Source organism: Oryx dammah, unplaced genomic scaffold, assembly GCF_014754425.2.
Source record: "Oryx dammah isolate SB20612 unplaced genomic scaffold, SCBI_Odam_1.1 HiC_scaffold_19, whole genome shotgun sequence".
In the NCBI taxonomy this organism is placed as follows: Eukaryota; Metazoa; Chordata; class Mammalia; order Artiodactyla; family Bovidae; genus Oryx; species Oryx dammah.
The window spans coordinates 72,886,039-72,906,880 of record NW_024070203.1 but is presented as its reverse complement, the minus strand read 5'-3'; the positions used below and the strand labels follow the sequence as shown (position 1 = coordinate 72,906,880).

At 41.5% G+C, this 20,842-nt stretch overlaps 1 protein-coding gene across 3 annotated transcripts in view; it reads left to right on the top strand.

Moving 5' to 3' along the window:
• The window catches only part of FZD6 (frizzled class receptor 6), a 35,150-nt gene that overhangs the window by 4,618 nt on the left and 9,690 nt on the right, over nt 1-20,842 (top strand). For all 3 annotated transcript variants that reach the window (XM_040261954.1, XM_040261955.1, XM_040261956.1), the window contains one exon: nt 18,654-18,850. In XM_040261954.1, coding sequence (XP_040117888.1) covers nt 18,654-18,850 — 197 coding nt within the window. The remainder of the gene's footprint in view (nt 1-18,653; nt 18,851-20,842) is intronic.

Sequence of the window (20,842 nt, the reverse complement as noted above, 5' to 3'; positions counted from 1 at the left end):
CTTTCTCTTTCTCATCCATGCCTTGGATACAGAGTCTCGTCAGCATTTTTAGATGGAAAATAAAATCTTTTGGCTTCAGTCTGTCCCCTCTGGTGGTGCCAAAGTGATTTTATTGATATGCAAATGTGTGCAGTCCTCTCTGGGGTTAAAATTCTTTATTTCCCTAAAGCCAGAAAAATACAGACCTGACCAACATGGCACCCGACGTTCTTTGTATGTGACCCTGCCTTCCTGTCCAGCTTCCCGTCTCGCCCCTTTCCACGTTATACACTCTGCTTCAGCCAAACTGAGCTGTTTGTAGAACTCAGATTCCTATTATTCCCTCTCACTTCCATACGTTTGCAAATATCGCATCCACTGCCTCAATACCTGCCCTTCTTCATCTGCTCAGTCTTTTCAGGTCTCAATTAAAGTAACTCTATGTCTAGCGAAGCCTTCCTTTCACTTTTCTCCCAAGCGTATTTAATCAACTCACTGTACACTCTGGTAGTACATAATCTATGCAAGTGTCCTTGTACTTAACATGCTGTAGTACACTTACTTACACAGCTCTCTCATGAGCTTGTGAGCTCATTGAGAGGAGGGATGTTTATTCTTTTCTATCTCTAACGCCTAGTACAATGCCTCTGAGCCTGGTAGATGTTCAATAAAGGCTGACTAAAGGAAAAGGAGATGTTTCCTATTCTAATAAATCAGCAAAGAGAATTTTCCCTCCAAATTTTTACCTTCCCCTGTATCTTCTGCAGAGTCTAAGTGAAAGGCACTCATGTCTTTCGATGTTTTATATATCATCCACCTTTGATCTGCCTGAGCTAGCTCTAATAAAATACATCAGTTGTGTCATCTGTGTTCATTCACATACTAGCTTGACATGTATTTCTTTTTAATTGAAAGGATTAGATTTTTAACTAACCCTTTAACTAATTTAAATTTTATATTTATCTATATGATATGTAAGAATTAATCTTTTGATTGGACCATTGTATTATCAACCATATGTGTCAGATTTCTTTTCAAATGTTATCTTTGAGTATTTATTATCCAGTCAAGTATTACATTATAATGGAATATAAAGGGGCTTTTATTTTTAAAAAGTGTTTTATAACTTCTCTGAAGAACTGATGGGGTTTTACACCTCCAACCCAATTGCTTTGGATTCCTGCTGGTCCCTGTCGAATTTCCAGTGTTCACTGTGAATTAATGTTAGGATGCTTCCCTGGTGTAATGTTAGGGACTTCCCTGGTGGCTCAGATGGTAAAGACTCTGCCTGCAATGCAGGAGACCCTGGTTCAATCCCTGGGTCAGAACCCCTAGAGAAGGGAATGGCAACCCACTACAGTATTCTTGCCTTGAGAATTCCATGGACAGAGAAGCCTGGCAAGCTCCAGTTCATGGGGTCACAAAGAGTCAGACACGACTGATCTACCAACACTATCACTATCACTAATGTTAGGATGAGGGGGTGAAGAATTATCTGTTGACTGTGGCAATCAGTTGTGCCTTCATAGCTATCATGAATTTCATATAAGTCAGGAGATCTATTTCCTTCCTCTTTTATGCCTTAGTTTCCATTATGTGTGCTGACTATCCTATTTTATAGAATTTGTGGTCGTTGCTGATCTATGATTATAGGAGATGGTTTAGACCAAAGTGGTTTGTCAAAGTTTAGTTCATAAACCAGCAGCTTGTGAGCTTGTTAGAAGTGCAAGTTCATGGACCCCATCCCAACCTATTGAACCATGATCTGTGAAAGTAGAGCCCAGGAAACTGATAACAAGCTGTTCAGGTGTTTCTTATGAGGATTAAATTTTGAGACCCACTCGTTTAGAACAGGGAATGCAAACTTTTTCTGTAAAGGACGAAATAGTAATTTTGGCTTTGCAAAACATTCGGTCTCTGCCACAGCTATTCAACTCTTCAGTTGTAGCAAATAACGAATGAGTGTGGATGTGTTTCAGTAAAGCTTTATTTACAAAAACAGTGCATCATTTTTGGCCCACAGGTTATAATTTGCTGAACCCTGGTTTAAAGTACTTGAAAATCTTCTTAAGGATTACATACATACAGCATAATAAATAATCATTATTGTGCATTCTTATTAATGTGTTACTATATGTGCTATATGTTATTTACTTTTCAGATAAATTTTTTAAAGTCAAATTTATCACAAACCAAAGGATCTGACCAAGATATCCTGCTCCTTTAGTTTTGTTTCAGAGATTACCTGAAATAAAGGGCTTTGATTTTTTTCCCTTATTTTATTATCTGAGGCTGAAGTAATTTGTATTACAAAGAGTTAATTTACAATTCTGAATAGTTCCTTGGCTTTATAATGAAAAGGATGTTGTACAGTGTAACTCTCCAAGTGTAAAAACAAATGGTTGCTGGTTTTCCATTGTGTTGCTTTTTGTTTCATATCTAGAGCATTGTTTCTCAAATTGTGAGGTTGATGTCCCTTGAGAGACTGATTTCATCCAAAAAGAGCTGAGACTGATCTAGGGAAAATGGAAACCGGAATATTGTATTTTTCTTTTTGAATTGCCTACATTAAGGCCTAGGCAAAAGCTAAGTCAAGTATTGTGTTTGGAACAGCATGTGGTTGTTCCACTTTTGAAAGGTCTAAAGGGAAGTGAGCCAAAAAAAACCCCTTTCCTTTCACCTGTTAATATGCACTATTAAAATGTCTCTATTCAGTTAGAAATAAGGGGATGGAGAAAAACTGTATAAACAAACTTTTAAGAAAAAAGTCAGCTTCTATTGGGCATTGGTTTTTAAACATATTCATATGCTTTTTGATGAGTCTGGTGGACCCCACTTCTATCCCATGCAAAAGGAAATGTTTAATATGACTAACCTCTGTATTTTTTTAGGGAAGACTTTCTGAAAATAAGTGTAACTATTCTGAAAGTCATGTATTGAGTCATTTAAAGTGAACTAAATATAGAAAAGTATTCCAGATCAGTTGTGTGTATAATGGCCACTGTTGCATTTTAAATGAAGGTAAACTTACCTTCCTTCCTGACATTGTTCTGCATTAAAAGAGAAAGCGCCTTGACCACTTCTGAGTCTGCAGAATCAAGGTTAGACCTGTATGGAAATAGGGGACAATATTTCTCCTAGGAGTCTCTGCTGATAGGCACATGGTTCCGAGGGCCATTCCTTGACATTTCACAGTCTAGGATATTATGATTTCAGGAGAGCCTTCCACAAAGGGATGGTTCTTTTAGACCATGGGAAGACTGTTGTGTTGTGATTATCACCTTTCCTTGAGAATGCAGCTTGTAGATATTAAATTTTTATTACTCTAGTTTGTATATTTGTTATGTATTCATTCACTGATGTTTGTTCAAGGTGTACCTGAATGTGAATTATAGTCTTTCAAGTAATAAGGTTTCTTCCAGTAAAGTCTCTCTGCCCCTTTATCTCTCTCCTCCTTCTGGGACCCTTATAACACAAATGTTAGTACAGTTGATGCTATCCCAGAGGTCTCTTAAACTATCCTCAATTTTAAAAATTCTTTTTCCTTTTTTCAGTTCAGCTTGGGAGATTTTTACTACTCTGTATTCCAGTTCACTGATCTGGTCCTCTGTATTATCTGATCTACTGTTTATTCCTTGGAGTATATTTTTTTCTTTCAGTTATTATATTCTTCCATTCTGTTTAATTCTTTATAATTTTAAGCTCTATTAAATTTCTTACTGTATTTATCCATTCTTCTGAATTCATTTGAGCATCTTGTGGTCATTATCTTGAACTCTTTATCTGGTAGATCGCCTATTTCCACTGTACTTAGTTCTTATGAGGTTTTGTCTTGTTTCTTCATTTGGATTATATTCCTCTGTCTCTTCATTTTGCCAAATCCTTGTGCTTGTTTCTATGTACTAAGTAGGTCAGTTATGTTTCCCAGTCTTGGAGAACTGGTCTTATGTAGGAGACATCCCATGGGGCCTGGCAAAACACTCCTCTCTGGTCTCCAGGGCCATATGCTCTGAGGGTGTCCACTGTGTGGGTCCTCCTGGTGTGACAGGCCTGACTACTGTGGGCACCCTGGTAGGTGGGTCTGGTCCCTGGCCCTACTGGCTGTCACATCCCTGCCTTGTTTGGTGGACACCAGTGGTAGTGGACCCCCCACCATGAATAGGCTAGAGGGAAGACTCAAAAACGGCACTTGCCAGCACCATTGTCCTCATGGTAGAATGAGCTCCCCAAATGGGTGCCGCCAGTGTCTATTTCCCCAGGAGGAGTCCCTTGCCTTCTGCCTCTCTGGGAGGCTAAGATCAGCAAGGTGGTCTTACCGGTCACGTTACTGCCTCTGCACTGGCACTGGGAGTGTGTGCAGTTTTGTATGTGCCCTTTGAGCGTGGAATATCTCTTCCTTGCATCTTTCCAGCTGTCCTGTGTGCAGCGCTGCTGGCCTTTAAGGCTAGGGTTCCTGGGCTCTCATCTTCCCAGTGTGAGACCCCTGGTTAGGGAGCTGATGTGGGGGAAAACCTCTGCAGTTGTGATTATCCTTCTGTTTGTGGGTTGCCTACCCTGCGGAGTCGATCTTGACTGTACTGTATCACTACCTCCTCTACCTGTCTCATTGTGGTTCCTTCTTTATGTCTTTAGTTGTGGAAAATTTTTTCTGCTAGTCTTCAGGTCATGTTCATCAGTAGTTGCCGTGTACATAGCTGTAATTTTGGTGTGCCTGTGGGAGGAGGTGAACTCAAAGTCTTCCTGGCTCCACCATCTTGGCCACACTCTCTAAATTATAAGTTTATTCTTTTTAATATTTATTTTTATTTGTTTGTTTTGCTGTGTCAGATCTTACTTGTGGCATGTGGAATCTAGTTCCCTGACCAGGGATCAAACTTGGACCCCCTGGGAACACCAAGTGTTAGCTACTGGACCACCAGGGAAGTTCCTCTAAGTAGGGGGGACTTAAGTAACAAATTTTACTTAAATTTGTTACTTAATTTTGCTTAAATTTATTACTTAAATCCCCTTAAGTAACAAACTTTAAATTTAAAAATTGATTCTTCAGTGGATAGATTATTTTGCAGTGCCAAGAACTTAATATATATTTGTTTAATTTCCAAAAGAAAGCTCATTTGGAGAAATAGTTTAAAATGTATAGTGTTCACTGCTTTGTTGCTGCAGTTACGCTGTCCTCAGTCGTGTCCAGCTCTTTACGACCCCAGGGACTGTAGCCTGCCAGGCTCCTCTGTCCATGGGATTCTCCAGGCAAGGCTGCCATTTCCTACTCCAGGGGATTTTCCTGACCCAGGGATCAAACCCATGTCTCCCGTGGATTCTTTACTGCTGAGCTACCTAAGTACTTTAAAAGTAATAAGTTTTCTGTTGTGGAAATAATGCACATTTCTGCTTATTATTCTTTTCTTATATCCTAGGCCCTGCTTTGCATTTTTAAAAAAGAAGTTGACTTGCCTGAGATTGGTCACATTCATGATAATAAGTGACAAAGTTTTCACCACTTGATTATATACTAGTCAATTAACATTCTCAAAGAATTTACTCTAGACTCTTGTAACCACTTTGAAAGTATTTGCTCTGGGAAGTGTAAACGGTTGATGACCCCTTTAGCTCTTTAGTGAGTCTGTTTCCTAGCTACGGTGCACCACTTTTGTTTCAACCATTTTTTAAACTTCTTCACATTCTCTGTTTTCATTACTATCGCATATCACCAGAAGTAGAAAGCACAAATCCTAAGCTCAGAATCAGATGCTTGACAGTCAGTTGGCCTTGGTCACTAGTAAAGTGGCTTCTTCCACGAACCAGGGGCTTCAGAAAAGTGACAAATGTTTATATAATCTGCAGGTTTAGGACAAAGGGAGGCAAGAGAGACTTAGCTCTACATATTTTAATATTTTTTAAAATAAAAATATTTTTCCGCTTTAGATTCCTCTCTATTGGCCATCTAACCCAGAGTTTCTCTTCAGGATCTTACAGCAACAGCAAGCCCAGGTCCATGCCATGGTTCTTTCCATTATCATGTCATTATAGCATGGGGAGCTAGCCAGTGTGTTTTAAGGAGAAGGTGTAGTATGGCGGAAGTACGCATTCTGAGGGTATGAGCCGTAGCTTGCCCTTGTCTTTTAAGTTCTACTCCGGCCACTTGAAAAAGGAATGCTATTGGCTACACCTGATGTCATAAGTAGGTCAGCAGATAACACCCAGTTTATGAGAGGTCTTGGGCTGATTATCTCCAGGTGTTCCATAGATGTATCCAGTGTCTGCCAGGAACCGTTAGTAGAATCAAGGTGGGAGGTCCCTTTTATTATGTAGGGTTAATATCCTCATTGGAATGTATCTATGGCCTCACCAGCTTTCTGTTCTGAATAAGATGGGCTAGTTGTGATGTCCTATGAAACAGTAATATGCTTAGAGTCTCCAGTCTCTGGTCAAGTGAAATTAAGGCACAGAGCTGAAGAGCTGATGTTACTCTAAGGCAGTGTTCCTCACCCACTAGCATGCATCAGAATCGTCTGTAGGGCTTGTTAAAACACAGATCACTGACCCCGCCTCCCGAATCAGTAGGTCGGATGCAGGGTGGAGAATTTGCCTTCTAACAGATTTCCAGGGGCTGCTGCTGCTGCTGTTTCAGGAAACACTCTGAGAATGCTCTGAGGCAAGTTGGTGAAGACGTGTTGCTCTCCTTGCTAAGGTGAAAGGAAATTCCTTTTGGAGGAAAAAGCACTGGCCAGATTCAAGCTGCATATGTGTTGCCAAGGGTGTACTGATTTGTTGCATTAAAGAGACCACATCTGGAAAACTACCTTATACATTTGCTTAAGGCCGCTCAAGACAATATATTAATAACATATCCAGTTAAAATGGACAGATGCCAAGAATTGCTACCCATGAATATGGGCATTACTTATCTCTGAAAGCCCCATCTGCAGTATTGCTTTTGATTTCCTGCTGTGGCAGAGGGAGATCTGTAATATTTTTCATTTGGCTACTTCAACCATAAAAATGTTTATCCAGAAAGCCAGTATGGTACTTGGGCAGACTATGAGTCTTGGGCAGCTTCTAGGGCTGGGAAAGCCAGTGAACATAACTTGCAAGGACAGGAGAGGGGATGAGAGACCTCCAGTTGCCAGGGTCTAGCTCATGGGTCACGTCCTCCCCATTATCTTCTCCAACAAGATCCCACCAAGCCCCTGTCAAAAACCCACTGATCATCTGACCCCCAAAAGACCAGCTCTGAAGCTACCACATTGAATCTAGAATCGATACATTTGTGTCAGTATCTCTTAGCCCCATCTAAATTTCGTCCTTTCCTCCATAACCTAGCACCCTCAAACCAATGTGAATGTATAGTGTCTTATAAACAATATGTAATCCTTTTTCCAGATTTAAGTTTGACTTAACCGTTCCAGAGCACAGTGGGTAGAACTCTACCTACAGATGAAGACATTGAAGAATGGTGGGAATGCGGTATGAGGCTATTTATTTTCTTGTTACAAAGTATATCTTTCAGAGGAGCGCCCCAGCAGACAAGCCATGAGGGTCTGCCTTGAGGGCTGTGGGTTCAGAATCCAGCGTGGGTACTCTGAACCTTGTCGTGTACCCCCACGTCACATCTTGAGGTTCCACTCATCACAGTATCCCTATCACTATATCATTAGGTCTCTTATACGAAAGGGAAGCAAATTTAACTGATATAATTTGGCAGCCTGCAGGATCAGTCTGTACCTTTGGTTTTCACCTTCAGCCTTGAGATAGTAAAGAGGTACCGAAGCCAGTGGATGGTCTGTGTGACTGAGCCCAGTTAAGGGCTCTGTATTAACCTTTAAGATTCTGGCAGGCAGCTGCGGAGGTCTCGTCATCTTGTAACTGCCCGAGACAGGCCTCACGTGTTTTTTTTTCTTGCTTACTAAAGGTGGCACCTACCAGTCTGGAGTGGCCTTTGCTCCTTGTGTTGCACCCCACACCTTGAACCGAGAATTCAGGGGTGCCGGTTTGTCACTTTCTTCCAAAGCCAACAGTGCCCTTAGAAGCACTCACTTCAGCTCGTTGGGCCTTGAGTACATGATGCTCTATACGTTTCTCGGCTTCTCTGGTAGCAGCCACTCAGCCTTGTCTCCACTGGGCACATCATTCTGAGAAGTTCTTTGAATCCGAGTGATTGTAAGATAACGCAGTCAATTGCTTTTCTGCTACATACTGTGGACTTCCACATTTCCATCTTTAAACACTGATAGAATGTTCACTCGCTTTTGGCCCCAGGTAGGCCGGAAAACTAGTTCTAGAATTCTTCTCATTTCACTGAGGTCATTTACAACTCATTCTTTATATCATTGCCAGGCTGGCTGGTCTTCTTGGTTGCAAACAATAGAACCCCACTTTGACTAACTGAAGCAGAAAATGGATGGATGTTGGGTGGCTTGTCGGATCAAAGAACTTCTCAGAATGATGTAGTACCAACAGTTGCTTTGAAATGTATGTCCACCTCTGCTATTCACACTTTGTCAGCTTCTTCATAAACTTTTTGAGACACAAAGTATCCTTAGAGGCCATCCTGGAGTTCGTCACATTCATTTTCCTGACGAATGTTCTGAGACTCAAAGACAGAAAGTTTGCTGCCAAAGTTGACACCAGTAGTTAATGGCAGAGCTGGGACCATAACTGGCATTATTTCTAGCAAAGAATTAGATAAAATCCTGCCATGCTAAATACTAGTTAAATAACATGGTGATATTCTGAGTATAAGATTAAGGACACAGGAAATGTCACAGTGAGTCATGTTAGTAGTCTTTCCGTCTCAGTCAAGGCTTGGTTTCTGAGAATGAAACCCAGGACACTTTTATGGAAGAACATAGATGATTTTCATCAAGAATTTTATTTAAAAGATGAGGGAAATATGCTTCTTCTGTTTTTTCAACCATTTGGGATGAGTTCATTAACAGGCTGACTACCCATTATTTAAAGTGCTATTATGTGTTATAAAATTACCTGTTCCAGAATTACCAGCTTCAGGAGGTGCATGTATCATCCAGAATATGATAAACATAGTTTAAGGTTTTATTGTCTTTGAGTAATGTGTCCCGTGAACATTGGTTTTGTTTTGTGTTAGGTGACTCAGTTCTCTTTTGATATCCTTCTTCGCCTCCACTCGCATTGGCCTTCCTGGCTGTGTCGTGCTTTGGGGAAGAGTAGTTTTCAGGGAGAGCTGGGTGGCAGCTTAGCATCAGGGTTACAGAGGACAAATCTGGAGTCGTATGGACCCAGGCTCCTACCCTGGTTGCCGCTTACTACTTACTGACTCTATAGAAGCTGCTCTTGGAGTCTGTTTCCCCGTCTATGAGGTGGAAATAAGAATGTCCCTCTCACAGACTTGCTGTGAAAAGACCTGGTATATGAAAAAGCACAGTGCCTGGTTTATGGTAGGTGCTGAATAAATCAAAGCTCTCATTTACTATCAGTAACATTAGCTCAGGGATAAGGCCCTTAAAGTCTGTTTCAGACTGGTGGTGGGGATTGCAATAACAATTTCAATGAGAATTGGATTCCATGTTCTCACTTGTAGTCTGAGGGTTTGGATTAGGTCAGTGCTTTGCTGACGTGGTCTCTGGAGGTGCTCTGAGGTTACTGGAGGGAAAGGGGAACAGTGAGAGGTGTCTCAGAGGGAGGGCTTCCTGTTCAGCTGTGCTTTTATTTACTGAATGTATTACGCCTCTCTGTACCTCTTACTTAAAGAAACTATTCCTTGGCAGAATGCACACATACCTACACACGTTTTAAAAACAAAGTCCCTCCCAAGTCTAAAATTCTAAACGGCTATTAGCTTGTAACGGAGCGTGAACGTTAGTAGTCCACACTGGATCGGATCTGAAGACATGCTTGCTTTGTCCTGTACATTATTTTACATGTTCACATTAAATTTTCTTTTTATTTGGAGACTTCTCATACAAATCCAGATTCTGTTTTCTTATGAAAACTTGAAATACCAGAGAGTTCTGTGTTCCCACTCCGTGATAACAGTCCACTAGAAGTGAGTCGCAGCTGCTACCCAACTACTCCTACCCTTTTGAATTTATCTGCCTGGCCACTAAAGGTGTCTTGAGTTGTCAACATCTGATTTATCCCTGTGGATTGCATAAACAACAATGTTATTGGATTAACCAATGTTGACACCGTAGAAGAATTAGACAGAGCATGTGACTTGCCTTATTTGCCCCATAAGAAAATTGTTTTAATATAGCAAAAGATACCAGAGAAGACAATGGCACCCCACTCCAGTACTGTTGCCTGGAAAATCCCGTTGATGGAGGAGCCTGGTAGGCTGCAGTCCATGGGGTCGCTAAGAGTCGGACACGACTGAGCAACTTCACTTTCACTTTTCACTTTCATGCATTGGAGAAGGAAATGGCAACCCACTCCAGTGTTCTTGCCTGGAGAATCCCAGGGACGGGGGAGCCTGGTGGGTTGCCGTCTATGGGGTCACACACAATCGGACACGACTGAAGCGACTTAGCAGTAGCAGCAGCAAAAGGTACATGTGTTAGTTTCATTTTGTCCATCCAGGATAATAATAGTTCTAAAGTGCTGACCCTCAATTTATTTATAGCTCTTGGGTTAGAAGACTTAAATGCAGTGTGTTTTAATTCTTTCCATCATAAGATTCAATTTCCAGAGACTCGAATTTGTAGGAACTAGGCTTTCTTGGGACAGCAAACAAAGAGGTAACTACCACGAGTTGCTCACGCCTCCCCTGTTCCACCCCAGTCCCAGAAGAGGATACCCACACTAGCTGGGCATTCTCCCCCTTGGGACAGAGAAAATGTACTGTACTGTTTGCTCTCCAGCAAGCTCCTGTTAGGTGGTTTAGGCTTCAGGATCAATCAAATAAGTATCAAATTCAGCATCATTCAAATAAGAGAGATGAAGTGTATTTCCCTTATAGCTCAGTTGGTAAAGAATCCGTTTGCAGCGCAGAAGACCCCAGTTCAATTCCTGGGTCGGGAAGATCTGCTGGAAAAGGAATAGGCTACCCACTCCAGTATTCTTGGGCTTCCCTTTTGGCTCAGCTGGTAAAGACTCCACCTGCAGTGCGGGAGACCTGGGTACAGTCCCTGGGTTGGGAAGATCCCCTGGAGAAGAGAAAGGCTACCCACTCCAGTATTCTGGCTTGGAGAATTCCATGAACTATACTGTCCATGGGGTCGCAAAGGGTCGTACACGACTGAGCAACTTTCAGTGTCTAATCATGGCAGCCCTGTCTTTGCTCAGTCACTTGCCCCGTCAGGGCAAGATGAACTCTGCACTGTCCAAAGTCCTCCACAGCTCTTGTCCTCTAATAGTTTGGCATGCTTTTAAACCAGACTTGTTAATTGCAATGTACTCCTTGGAAGGAAAGTTATGACCAACCTAGATAGCATATTCAAAAGCAGAGACATTACTTTGCCATCTAGTCAAGGCTGTGGTTTTTCCTGTGGTCATGTATGGATGTGAGAGTTAGACTGTGAAGGAAGTTGAGTGCTGAAGAATTAATGCTTTTGAACTGTGTTGTTGGAGAAGACTCTTGAGAGTCCCTTGGACTGCGAGGAGATCCAACCAGTCCATTCTAAAGGAGATCAGTCCTGGGTGTTCTTTGGAAGGACTGATGCTAAAGCTGAAACTCCAATCCTTTGGCCACCTCATGCAAAGAGCTGAGTCATTCAAAAGACCCTGATGCTGGGAGGGATTAGGAGCAGGAGGAGAAGGGGACGACAGAGGATGAGATAGCTGGATGGCATCGCCAACTCGATGGACATGAGTTTGGGTAAACTCTGGGAGTCGGTGATGGACAGGGAGGCCTGGCGTGCTGCGATTCATAGGGTCGCAAAGAGTTGGACATGACTGAGCAACTGAACTGAATCACATCTCATGTTTACTTACTAATTTTTTTGCCTACTTGGTCTTTCATTTACTAAGAACTATGCATTGAAATTTCCCATTGTGATCATGGAATTATCCACTTCTCCTTGTAGATTTGCTGCTTTGCATTTTGTATATTTTGTGCCATTTTATTAGGTTAATGCAGTGCTCAGCAGTGTATTTTAAAGTTTATCTGTTGCAGTTTGTCTGGAATCTGAATGTTTTGTGGCCAGAGATGTTTAATTGGTCCCAGCGCTGAAAGCAGAAGTCTTCATTCTCCTTTTGATTTTTCAGGGATAGCTCAGTGTCCATAGTTCACTGATGAGACCCTTTCCCTGTTTTTTGTGTAGCTATAGATTTTCTATTTTATCTTTAAACATTTTCTCACATTTCAGTGGCATTTGGAAAGAAAGAGTATATTATATAAGGTCAGTGCATTCGCCCTTGATTCAGATTTTTCATCTTACTCTACATGGTTTTTTTGGATAATATCATTCATTCAATCGTTTTAGTTACCATTTTTATAACGATGACTTGCAAATCTGTAACCTTAACCTAATCTCTTACCTGCAGAGCTCTTTTTATTTAACTTCCCGTTAGTAGATATAGACACTCACATGTCCCATGGGTAATTCTTACTGTCCATCAATAGGAGAACGGATAAGCAAATTTTGATATAGCCATACAATAGAGTGTTTGTGTTAATCTCTTAGTCGTGTCCAATTCTTTGCAGTCCTTTGAACAGTAGCCTGCCAGGCTCCTCTGTCCATGGAACTTTCCAGACAAGAATACTGGAATGAGTTGCCATTGCCTTCTCCAGGAGAACTTCAGACGCAGGGATCAAACTCAGTTCTCCTGCATTGCAGGCAGATTCTTTACCATCAGGAAGCCCAGTACAGTAGAGAACTACTCGGCAGTTGTAAAGAATGAAGTGTTGATGTACACAACAACGTGGATGAATCTCGAAATGATGCTAAGGGAAAGAAGCCAAACAAAAAAGAATATATACTGTATGATTCCCTTTATGTAAAATTCTAGAAAAATACCACTCTATAGTGATAGAAAACAGATCAGTGATTGCCAGGGAAGGTTATGGGTGGGAGAGGGGGTGTTGATGAGAGAGGGGATAGGAGGGAGGGATTACCAACAGGCAAGAGGAAACTTCTGGATGGATAAATTGGTACCTTGATTATGGCAATGATTTCAAAACCTATCAAAGAATGCACTTTATGCATGTTCAGTTTATCATACATCAATTATACCTGAATAAAGTTGGGAAAAAACCCTCAGAATTAAGGACTTTTAACAGGAAAACAGCAATCCTCGCCCACTGTTCTCTATCTCCACCCAATCCTCCTCCCTCGTGGCAGGTACTTTGAGCTCTTTGGGGTATTCCCCTGCTACGTAGGCCATATTCTACCTAATATGCTTAGTTTGTTGTTTATTGATTTATCAGTTTACAACTTCAGGCAGTATCTGTTCAGTCTTTCGGTCTTTCCTCCATTATGGTAGCTGATAATTTATTTATCTTATTCTTCCACTTTTATTTCTCTCAACCCAATACAATATGATACACTGCTGAATCAAGTAGTACACTTTGAGTACATTTACTTCTGTAATACCTATGCTCCCGCTCCCCCGCCCCCTCCTCCCGGTTAATCCCCCCGCCCCCTCCCTCCAGTTAATTCGGCATTTGCATCTTGTCCCATTTGCTTTGTTTCCTGTGTACCTATGGCTAATTTTTTTCAGATATTCCAGCAGACTTGTTAGATGTATAGCAGTGATTATCCCAGGTGCTGAGAATATCATATAATCTGTCAGTTCCAGTCCCCCACTTCCAGCCCCTTGGAGGTCTTCCTCCTTCAGCTGTCTGTCTATCCTCTTATCAGTACACTCTGGCTGCTTGGTTTAGATTCTCAATGGTTGTACTGTGGCTTCCTCTTGCCATTCTTAGTGTTGGGTCAACTAATTCCTGAGTCCCGTGTCATTTTCCTTCCTGATTTATTCATATACTCTTTCAGTTGGTTTTAGGAATACTATATCCTCCAGTTGCTTCCTTAAAAGGCATATTTGAAAGTTAAAAATTTGCTTCCTCACAGGGCCCAAAAGATCATTATTTTACTGTCAGCTAAATGTTTGGTTGGGTGTAGAATTCTAAATTGAAAGTAATGCTCCTTCAGAATTTTATGAATTATTTCTGCATTGTCTTCTAACATCTGATATTATCAAATATTCAGAATTTAATTCCTTTGCATGTGGGCTATTTTTTTCCAGCTGGAAATATTTATGATCTTTTCTTCATCTTGGTGGTTTGAAATTTTTTGACATGCCTTGTCATTGTTCATTCATTGCTCTGGATAGTTATCATTTGTTCAATAAATATTTATAGATAAATCACTCTACACTCACACAAATAGTTCTAGGCACTGTGGATACAGCAGTAAAAAAACAAACGAAATCCCTTCCCTTTTGGAATTTACCTTCTGACAGTGAAGGCAGAAATAAACTAGAGAATATATCAGTTCAGTTCAGTTGCTCAGTCATGTCCAACTCTTTCCAATGCCATGGACTGCAGTATGCCAGGCCTCCCTGTCCATCACCACTCTCAGAGCTTGTGCAGACTCATGTCCATCGAGTCAGTGATGCCATCCAACCATCTCACCCTCTGTCGTCCCCTTCTCCTCCTGCCTTCAATCTTTCCTAGCATCGGGATCTTTTCCAATGAGTCAGCTCTTCGCATCAGGTGGCCAAAGTATTGGAGTTTTAGTTTCAGCATTAGTCCTTCCAATGAATATTCAGGACTGATTTCCTTTAGGATTGACTAGTTTCATCTCCCTGCAGTCCAAGGGACTCTCAAGAGTTTTCTCCAGCATGACAGTTCAAAAGCATCAATTCTTTGGCACTCAGGCTTCTTTATAGTCCAACCCTCACATCCATACATGACTACTGGAAAAGCCATAGCTTTGACTAGACAGACCTTTGTCAGCAAAATAATGTCTCTGCTTTTTAATATGCTGTCTAAGTTGGTCATAGCTTTTCTTCCAGGGAGCAAGCGTCTTTTAATTTCATGGCTGCAGCCACCATCTGCAGTGATTTGGGAGCCCAAAAATAAACTAGAGAATATATAAAACTGGTAATATAATGAGATGTCTGATAATGATAAGGACTATAAAATATAAAACATAGTAATGAACCAGAGAAAGACAGTATAATTTTTATGTAGGGCTGGCAGGGTATGCCTCTCTGAGGTAACAGTTGAGCCAAGACACAAGCTGTGACTACCTGGAGGAAAAATGTTCCACATGAAGGGAAAAGCAAATGCAGGATCCTGACGTATACATGGAATGCCGAGAGGCAGAAAGCCAGTCTGGTGGCAGTGGAGTAAAAGAAAGAGTTAGAAAATGAAACTGGAGACATAGCCGAGGGTCAGGAACTTAAGGCCTTATAGGACTTAATAAGGACTTTGAAATTTTTTTCCTTTGGGGTCCTTTGGACAAAGATAAACTTGCATTTTAAAGAATCAGAGAAATTGTAAGATTAGCAAGAGTGAAAAGTAGTGAGACCTGTTGTTGTTTGGTTGCTCAACTCTTTTGCGACCCCATGGATTAGCACGCCAGGCTCCTCTGTCCCTCAGATTTACCAGGCAAGAATACTGGAGTGGGTAGCCATTCCCTTCCTTCTCCGGGGATCTTTGTGATGCAGTGATCGAACCCTCCGCTCCGAGACTCCTTCTTTAGAAGCTGGTTCTTTACCACTGAGCCACCAGGGAAGCCCAGTGAGACCTGTCAGGACTATTTCAGTAGTCTAGGTGAAATATACACTGGCTTCGATGTAGTAACTTAATAACAGTGAGTCCATATAGTCAAAGCTATTTTGAAGGGAGAGCCGATGGATTTGCTGATGGAGTAAGGAAAGGAGAGGACTAGAGGATGAATCTTTAGACTCTTGGCCTGAGTGACTTGGCGAATAGTGGCACTAGCTCACTGAGATGGGAGACTAAGGCAGTGTTTGGCGGATAGGGGGCAGTGGGTTTGAGTTGTGTTTTCAACGTGTTAGGTTTGAGATGCATGTTGACAGCCAAGTGGAGTTGTCCAGAAGGCAAATGGTCATTCAAGTCTAGGATTCACAGGCGAGATAGAGGCCAGAAATTGTGAATCCTTCCTGGAGAGATGGTGTTTAATACCGTGATTCTGGATTTGTTTCTCCTGAGGAGTTGGGTATACAGAGAGTGGACAGAGGTCTGAGGAGTGAGCCCTGGAGTGCTTCAGTCTTTCCAGTTGGGAAATGGAAGAACTCAGAAGAGGAATAGAAGCAATCAGAAGAATGAGATCCACAGAAATTCAGGAAAATTCGTATTATAGAAGTCAGTTGAAAAAAGTATCTCAGGAGGAGGGCAGGATCTACTGTGTCAAATGTTAAGAGTTGAGTAGAATGAGGACTCAGAATTGACCGTTGGATTTGACAATTTGAAGCTTATTGGTAACTGTGACAAGCAGTTTGACTGAAGTATGCAGACAAAACCAGACTGGAGAGTGGGCTCGAAAGGAAATGGAAAAGCAGAACTGAAGAAAGTGGGTAAAGATAACCATTTTCAGGTTTTATATATATATATATATATATATATATATATATATAAAGAGGAAGAAAAAAAAGAAATGATACCTGAGTTGGAGTGGGAATGTGGAGTCAAGGAAAGATTTTTTTTTTAATGGTTAGAGATAATAGAGTAAGTTTGTATGATGGAATCACTGTAACAGAGGGGGGAAATTATTGCAAGAATAGGAGACCATTACCAGAGGAAAGTCCTTGATTAGAAAAGTGGGAAGGGATCCAGTGTACAAATGCAAGACTTGGTTATGAGTTCAAGCCGTTCAACCATTGAAATAGTAGAAGAGAGAGAATATGGATAAAGTCGGTTAGGTTTGGTACCTTTTGTGAGAGGTTAAGGAAATTATCTTCTGGTTATCTCTGACTTTTCAGTGAACTAGGAATCAAGTCATCACCTGAGAAGAGAATGTAGAAGAGTTAGTTGACTGACATTTTAGCCCAGACATGTTTTAGAAGCAGGATTGCAATGTGCTGCCAACTTTTCCAGTGTGGAAACTGGCATCCTCCTGTTCTGAAAAATATTCTTAATTTCTTTATTTGATTGTCACCCTAATCCCATCTTCCTTGTTTATTTCCATAAGTCTTTTAGTCAGGAGTTGGACGCTTGGACTGGTACTCCTATGGGCTGTCTCTTCTTTCAGCTTTATTTTCTAGTGCTTCTATAGAGCTTTTAATTTCAGCTATCTTATTTTTAAATTTTCCTTACCATCTTATTCTTTTTAATGGAAGCCGTAGCTTCTCATTTAACTTACTAAGGTTTTTGTTTGTTTTCTTCTCTTCCCTGGATAATCTGTTTCCTCCACATTTCACTTTATCTGCTTGCTTATTTTAAATAGTTTCTGTCCTTCGTGGTGTTTTCTGCAGATGCCTGATAATGCCTGGCTGCCCAGTATGTTTGTGTGGGGCACTAAAAAGCTCTGTGTGAGTGAATGGGCCTTGTTACTGGTGGGCTTCATAGTAAGGTGAGCTCGAGGTCAACTAGCTTTTCCACTGTCAGTGTGTAGAGGTCTTTTCTCCAAAGCTGTTGGGTTTTTTTCCAAAGTTTGGGGATGCTAGGTATCTGCCGGTTTGCCGGCCTTTGGGAAACAGAGCAGGGGAAGGCGAGGGCTTCCTGTTTCCACAGGCAGCCTGTTCCTCAGTCCCTCCTTTCGCTGTGGATTGTGCTTTTGCCCTGCTCTGTGCCTGATACCCAAGTGCCGAACATCTAGTTCCATCTCTTCTGGAAACAACCTTGGTAGGAGGCAGTGGTCATCTGGCTGCCTGGTAGGGGCAGGGGGGTGACATAGTGAGGAACTAACGTGTAAACATTCCTCCAGTTGTAGCCGTTTATGCCACTCTGTGCTTCAAAGAACTGAGACTCTCAGATTCTTGAGGGCACACGAATCAGCTCATCCTCGTGTGAATCCCTCCACCCCAGCTTTGTCCCATTAAGTCACTTACCACTCCTCTAGTAGCTTTCTGTCTCTGAAGGTTTGGGGCTTTCTTTTTTGTTGTTTTGTTTCCTTTTTGTTCTTTGGAGGACTCTGATATGCTAAAGTAGTCTCTCTTGTTCGCTTACTAGTGGATCTGTCCTGTTAGTAAGGAAGCAGGGAGGGGTGAAAGGAGATAACCATGTGTGCTCAGCCTACCATGTTTTTCCAGAACCTATCCACACTCCCTAAAGGGTAAGAGTCACAACAGCTGACATTTCTTGAGTACTTCATGCCAGACTCTGTTCTAAGTGCCTTCCATTTATTAACTTTGTATTCATAACAATTGTGTGTGTGTGTTAGTCACTCAGTCATGCCCGCCTCTTTGCCATCCCACAGACTGTAGCCCACCAGGTTCCTCTGTCTGTGGAATTCTCCAGGCAAGACTACTGGAGTGGGTTGCCATTTCCTCCTCCAGGGAGCATATGCTTATAAATTGAATATTTGCATAATTTATTTCATCTACCAGTCAACTCATACTTTTGATTTAACCGTAATGTCTGCTTGAAAAATGCATAATTGTATAAATTAATATTCCACTATGTATGAAGGGTTCTTGTGTCTAATTAAACACTTACCTCCTCAGATTTGATTGTATTGAGAGTGAGATTTAAAATTCTTTTGGAGTCTAAGTGAAAAAGTATATGCTAAAAAATTCATTTGTTGTATTAAAATGTTTTCTAACCTTCTCTTATTGTTTTTTTTTAATAGATTTTTCTTCCTCTTGCAAATCTGGAATGTTCACCAAATGTTGAAACTTTCCTTTGCAAAGCTTTTGTACCAACCTGCACTGAGCAAATTCATGTGGTTCCACCCTGTCGGAAATTTTGTGAGAAAGTGTATTCTGATTGCAAGAAGTTAATGGACACTTTTGGGATCCGATGGCCTGAAGAACTTGAATGTGATAGGTAAATTATGTTTTCAGCTGAAAGCTACTGATGATATTTTCATACTGGTATTAATTTTCAAGAATGTTAGTGACAAGCTTTCATTATTTGTCAATGACTGTTTATTGCACACTTAATATATGTTAGGCACTTGTATATCAATCAGTACTGTACACCGTGGTGAGCAAAACCAGACTTGGTTCTTGTTTTTAGAGAACTTACAGTGGGGTGGGAGGAATAGTGAGTAATCAAATGAGCATAAAATTAAATGCACAGTTCAGTTCAGTTCAGTCGCTCAGGCGTGTCCGACTCTGCGACCCCATGAATCGCAGCACGCCAGGCCTCCCTGTCCATCACCAACTCCCAGAGTTCACTCAGACTCGCGTCCATTGAGTCAGTGATGCCATCCAGCCATCTCATCCTCTGTCGTCCCCTTCTCTTCCTGCCCCCAATCCCTCCCAGCATCAGAGTCTTTTCCAATGAGTCAACTCTTCGCATGAGGTGGCCAAAGTACTGGAGTTTCAGCTTCAGCATCATTCCCTCCAAAGAAATCCCAGGGTTGATCTCCTTCAGAATGGACTGGTTGGATCTCCTTGCAGTCCAAGGGACTCTCAAGAGTCTTCTCCAACACCACAGTTCAAAAGCATCAATTCTTCGGTGCTCAGCTTTCTTCACAGTCCAACTCTCTCATCCATACATGACCACTGGAAAAACCATAGCCTTGAGTAGACAGACCTTTGTTGGCAAAGTAATGTCTCTGCTTTTCAATATGCTGTCTAGGTTGGTCATAACTTTTCTTCCAAGGAGTAAACGTCTTTTAATTTTATGGCTGCAGTCACCATCTGCAGTGATTCTGGAGCCCAAAAAAATAAAGTCTGACACTGTTTGCACTGTTTCCCCATCTATTTCCCATGAATTGATAGGACCAGATGCCATGATCTTTGTTTTCTGAATGTTGAGCTTTAAGCCAACTTTTACACTCTCCACTTTCACTTTCATCAACAGGCTTTTTAGTTCCTCTTCACTTTCTGCCATAAGGATGTTGTCATCTGCATATCTGAGGTTATTGATATTTCTCCCAGAAAACTTGATTCCAGCTTGTGTTTCTTCCAGTCCAGCATTTCTCATGATGTACTCTGCATACAAGTTAAATAAGCAGGGTGACAATATACAGCCTTGACGTACTCCTTTTCCTATTTGGAACCAGTCTGTTGGAATTACACCTGTGCTAATACGATGAGTGAGGGTGCAAAGTTCTTTGAGAATGAATGAAGATGCCTTTGCTCTAAACTGGGGGGAAACAGGCATTATTATCAACTCATGGACCTTTCTGCATATGTCTTGATTAATTACTTTTATCTGCTAATCTTTAGACATTGGAAGCTTGTAATTTGAAATATTCTACTGACATAACGAGACCTCATATAATCTGGGAACAATGGTGATGGTTCTCTTTTTGTTTCTTTATCCATAGACTAAAGAAACTCTAGAGCCTTTGTGGAACTCATACACTTCTGCTAGATGTATAATCACTTTCTAGAACAACTGATAATACGTAGTAAAATGAAGGTGTTCTTACTGTACCTCTTAGGAAATCCCCTTATATGGAAACTTTTCCCCAAACAAGGAATCATATGCAAGAATACTTATTGTAGGATTACCCATAATTTTTTTAAATTAGAAAAAGTCTGGGGGCTTCCCTGGTGGTCCACTAGTTAAGAATTTGCCTTGCAGTGCAAGGAACACTGGTCTGGGAAGATACTACATGCCATAGAGCAGCTAAGTCCATGCGCCACAGTTACTGACCCCACAGCCTGGAGCCCATGAGCTGCAGCTACCAAAGCCCATGTGCCCAGAGCCTGTGCTCTTCAGCAAGAGAAGCCCCCGCACCAACAACGAGTAGCCCCCATGTGCCCAGAGCCTGTGCTCTTCAGCAAGAGAAGCCCCCACACCAACAAAGAGTAGGCCCCATGTGCCCAGAGCCTGTGCTCTTCGGCAAGAGAAGCCCCCACA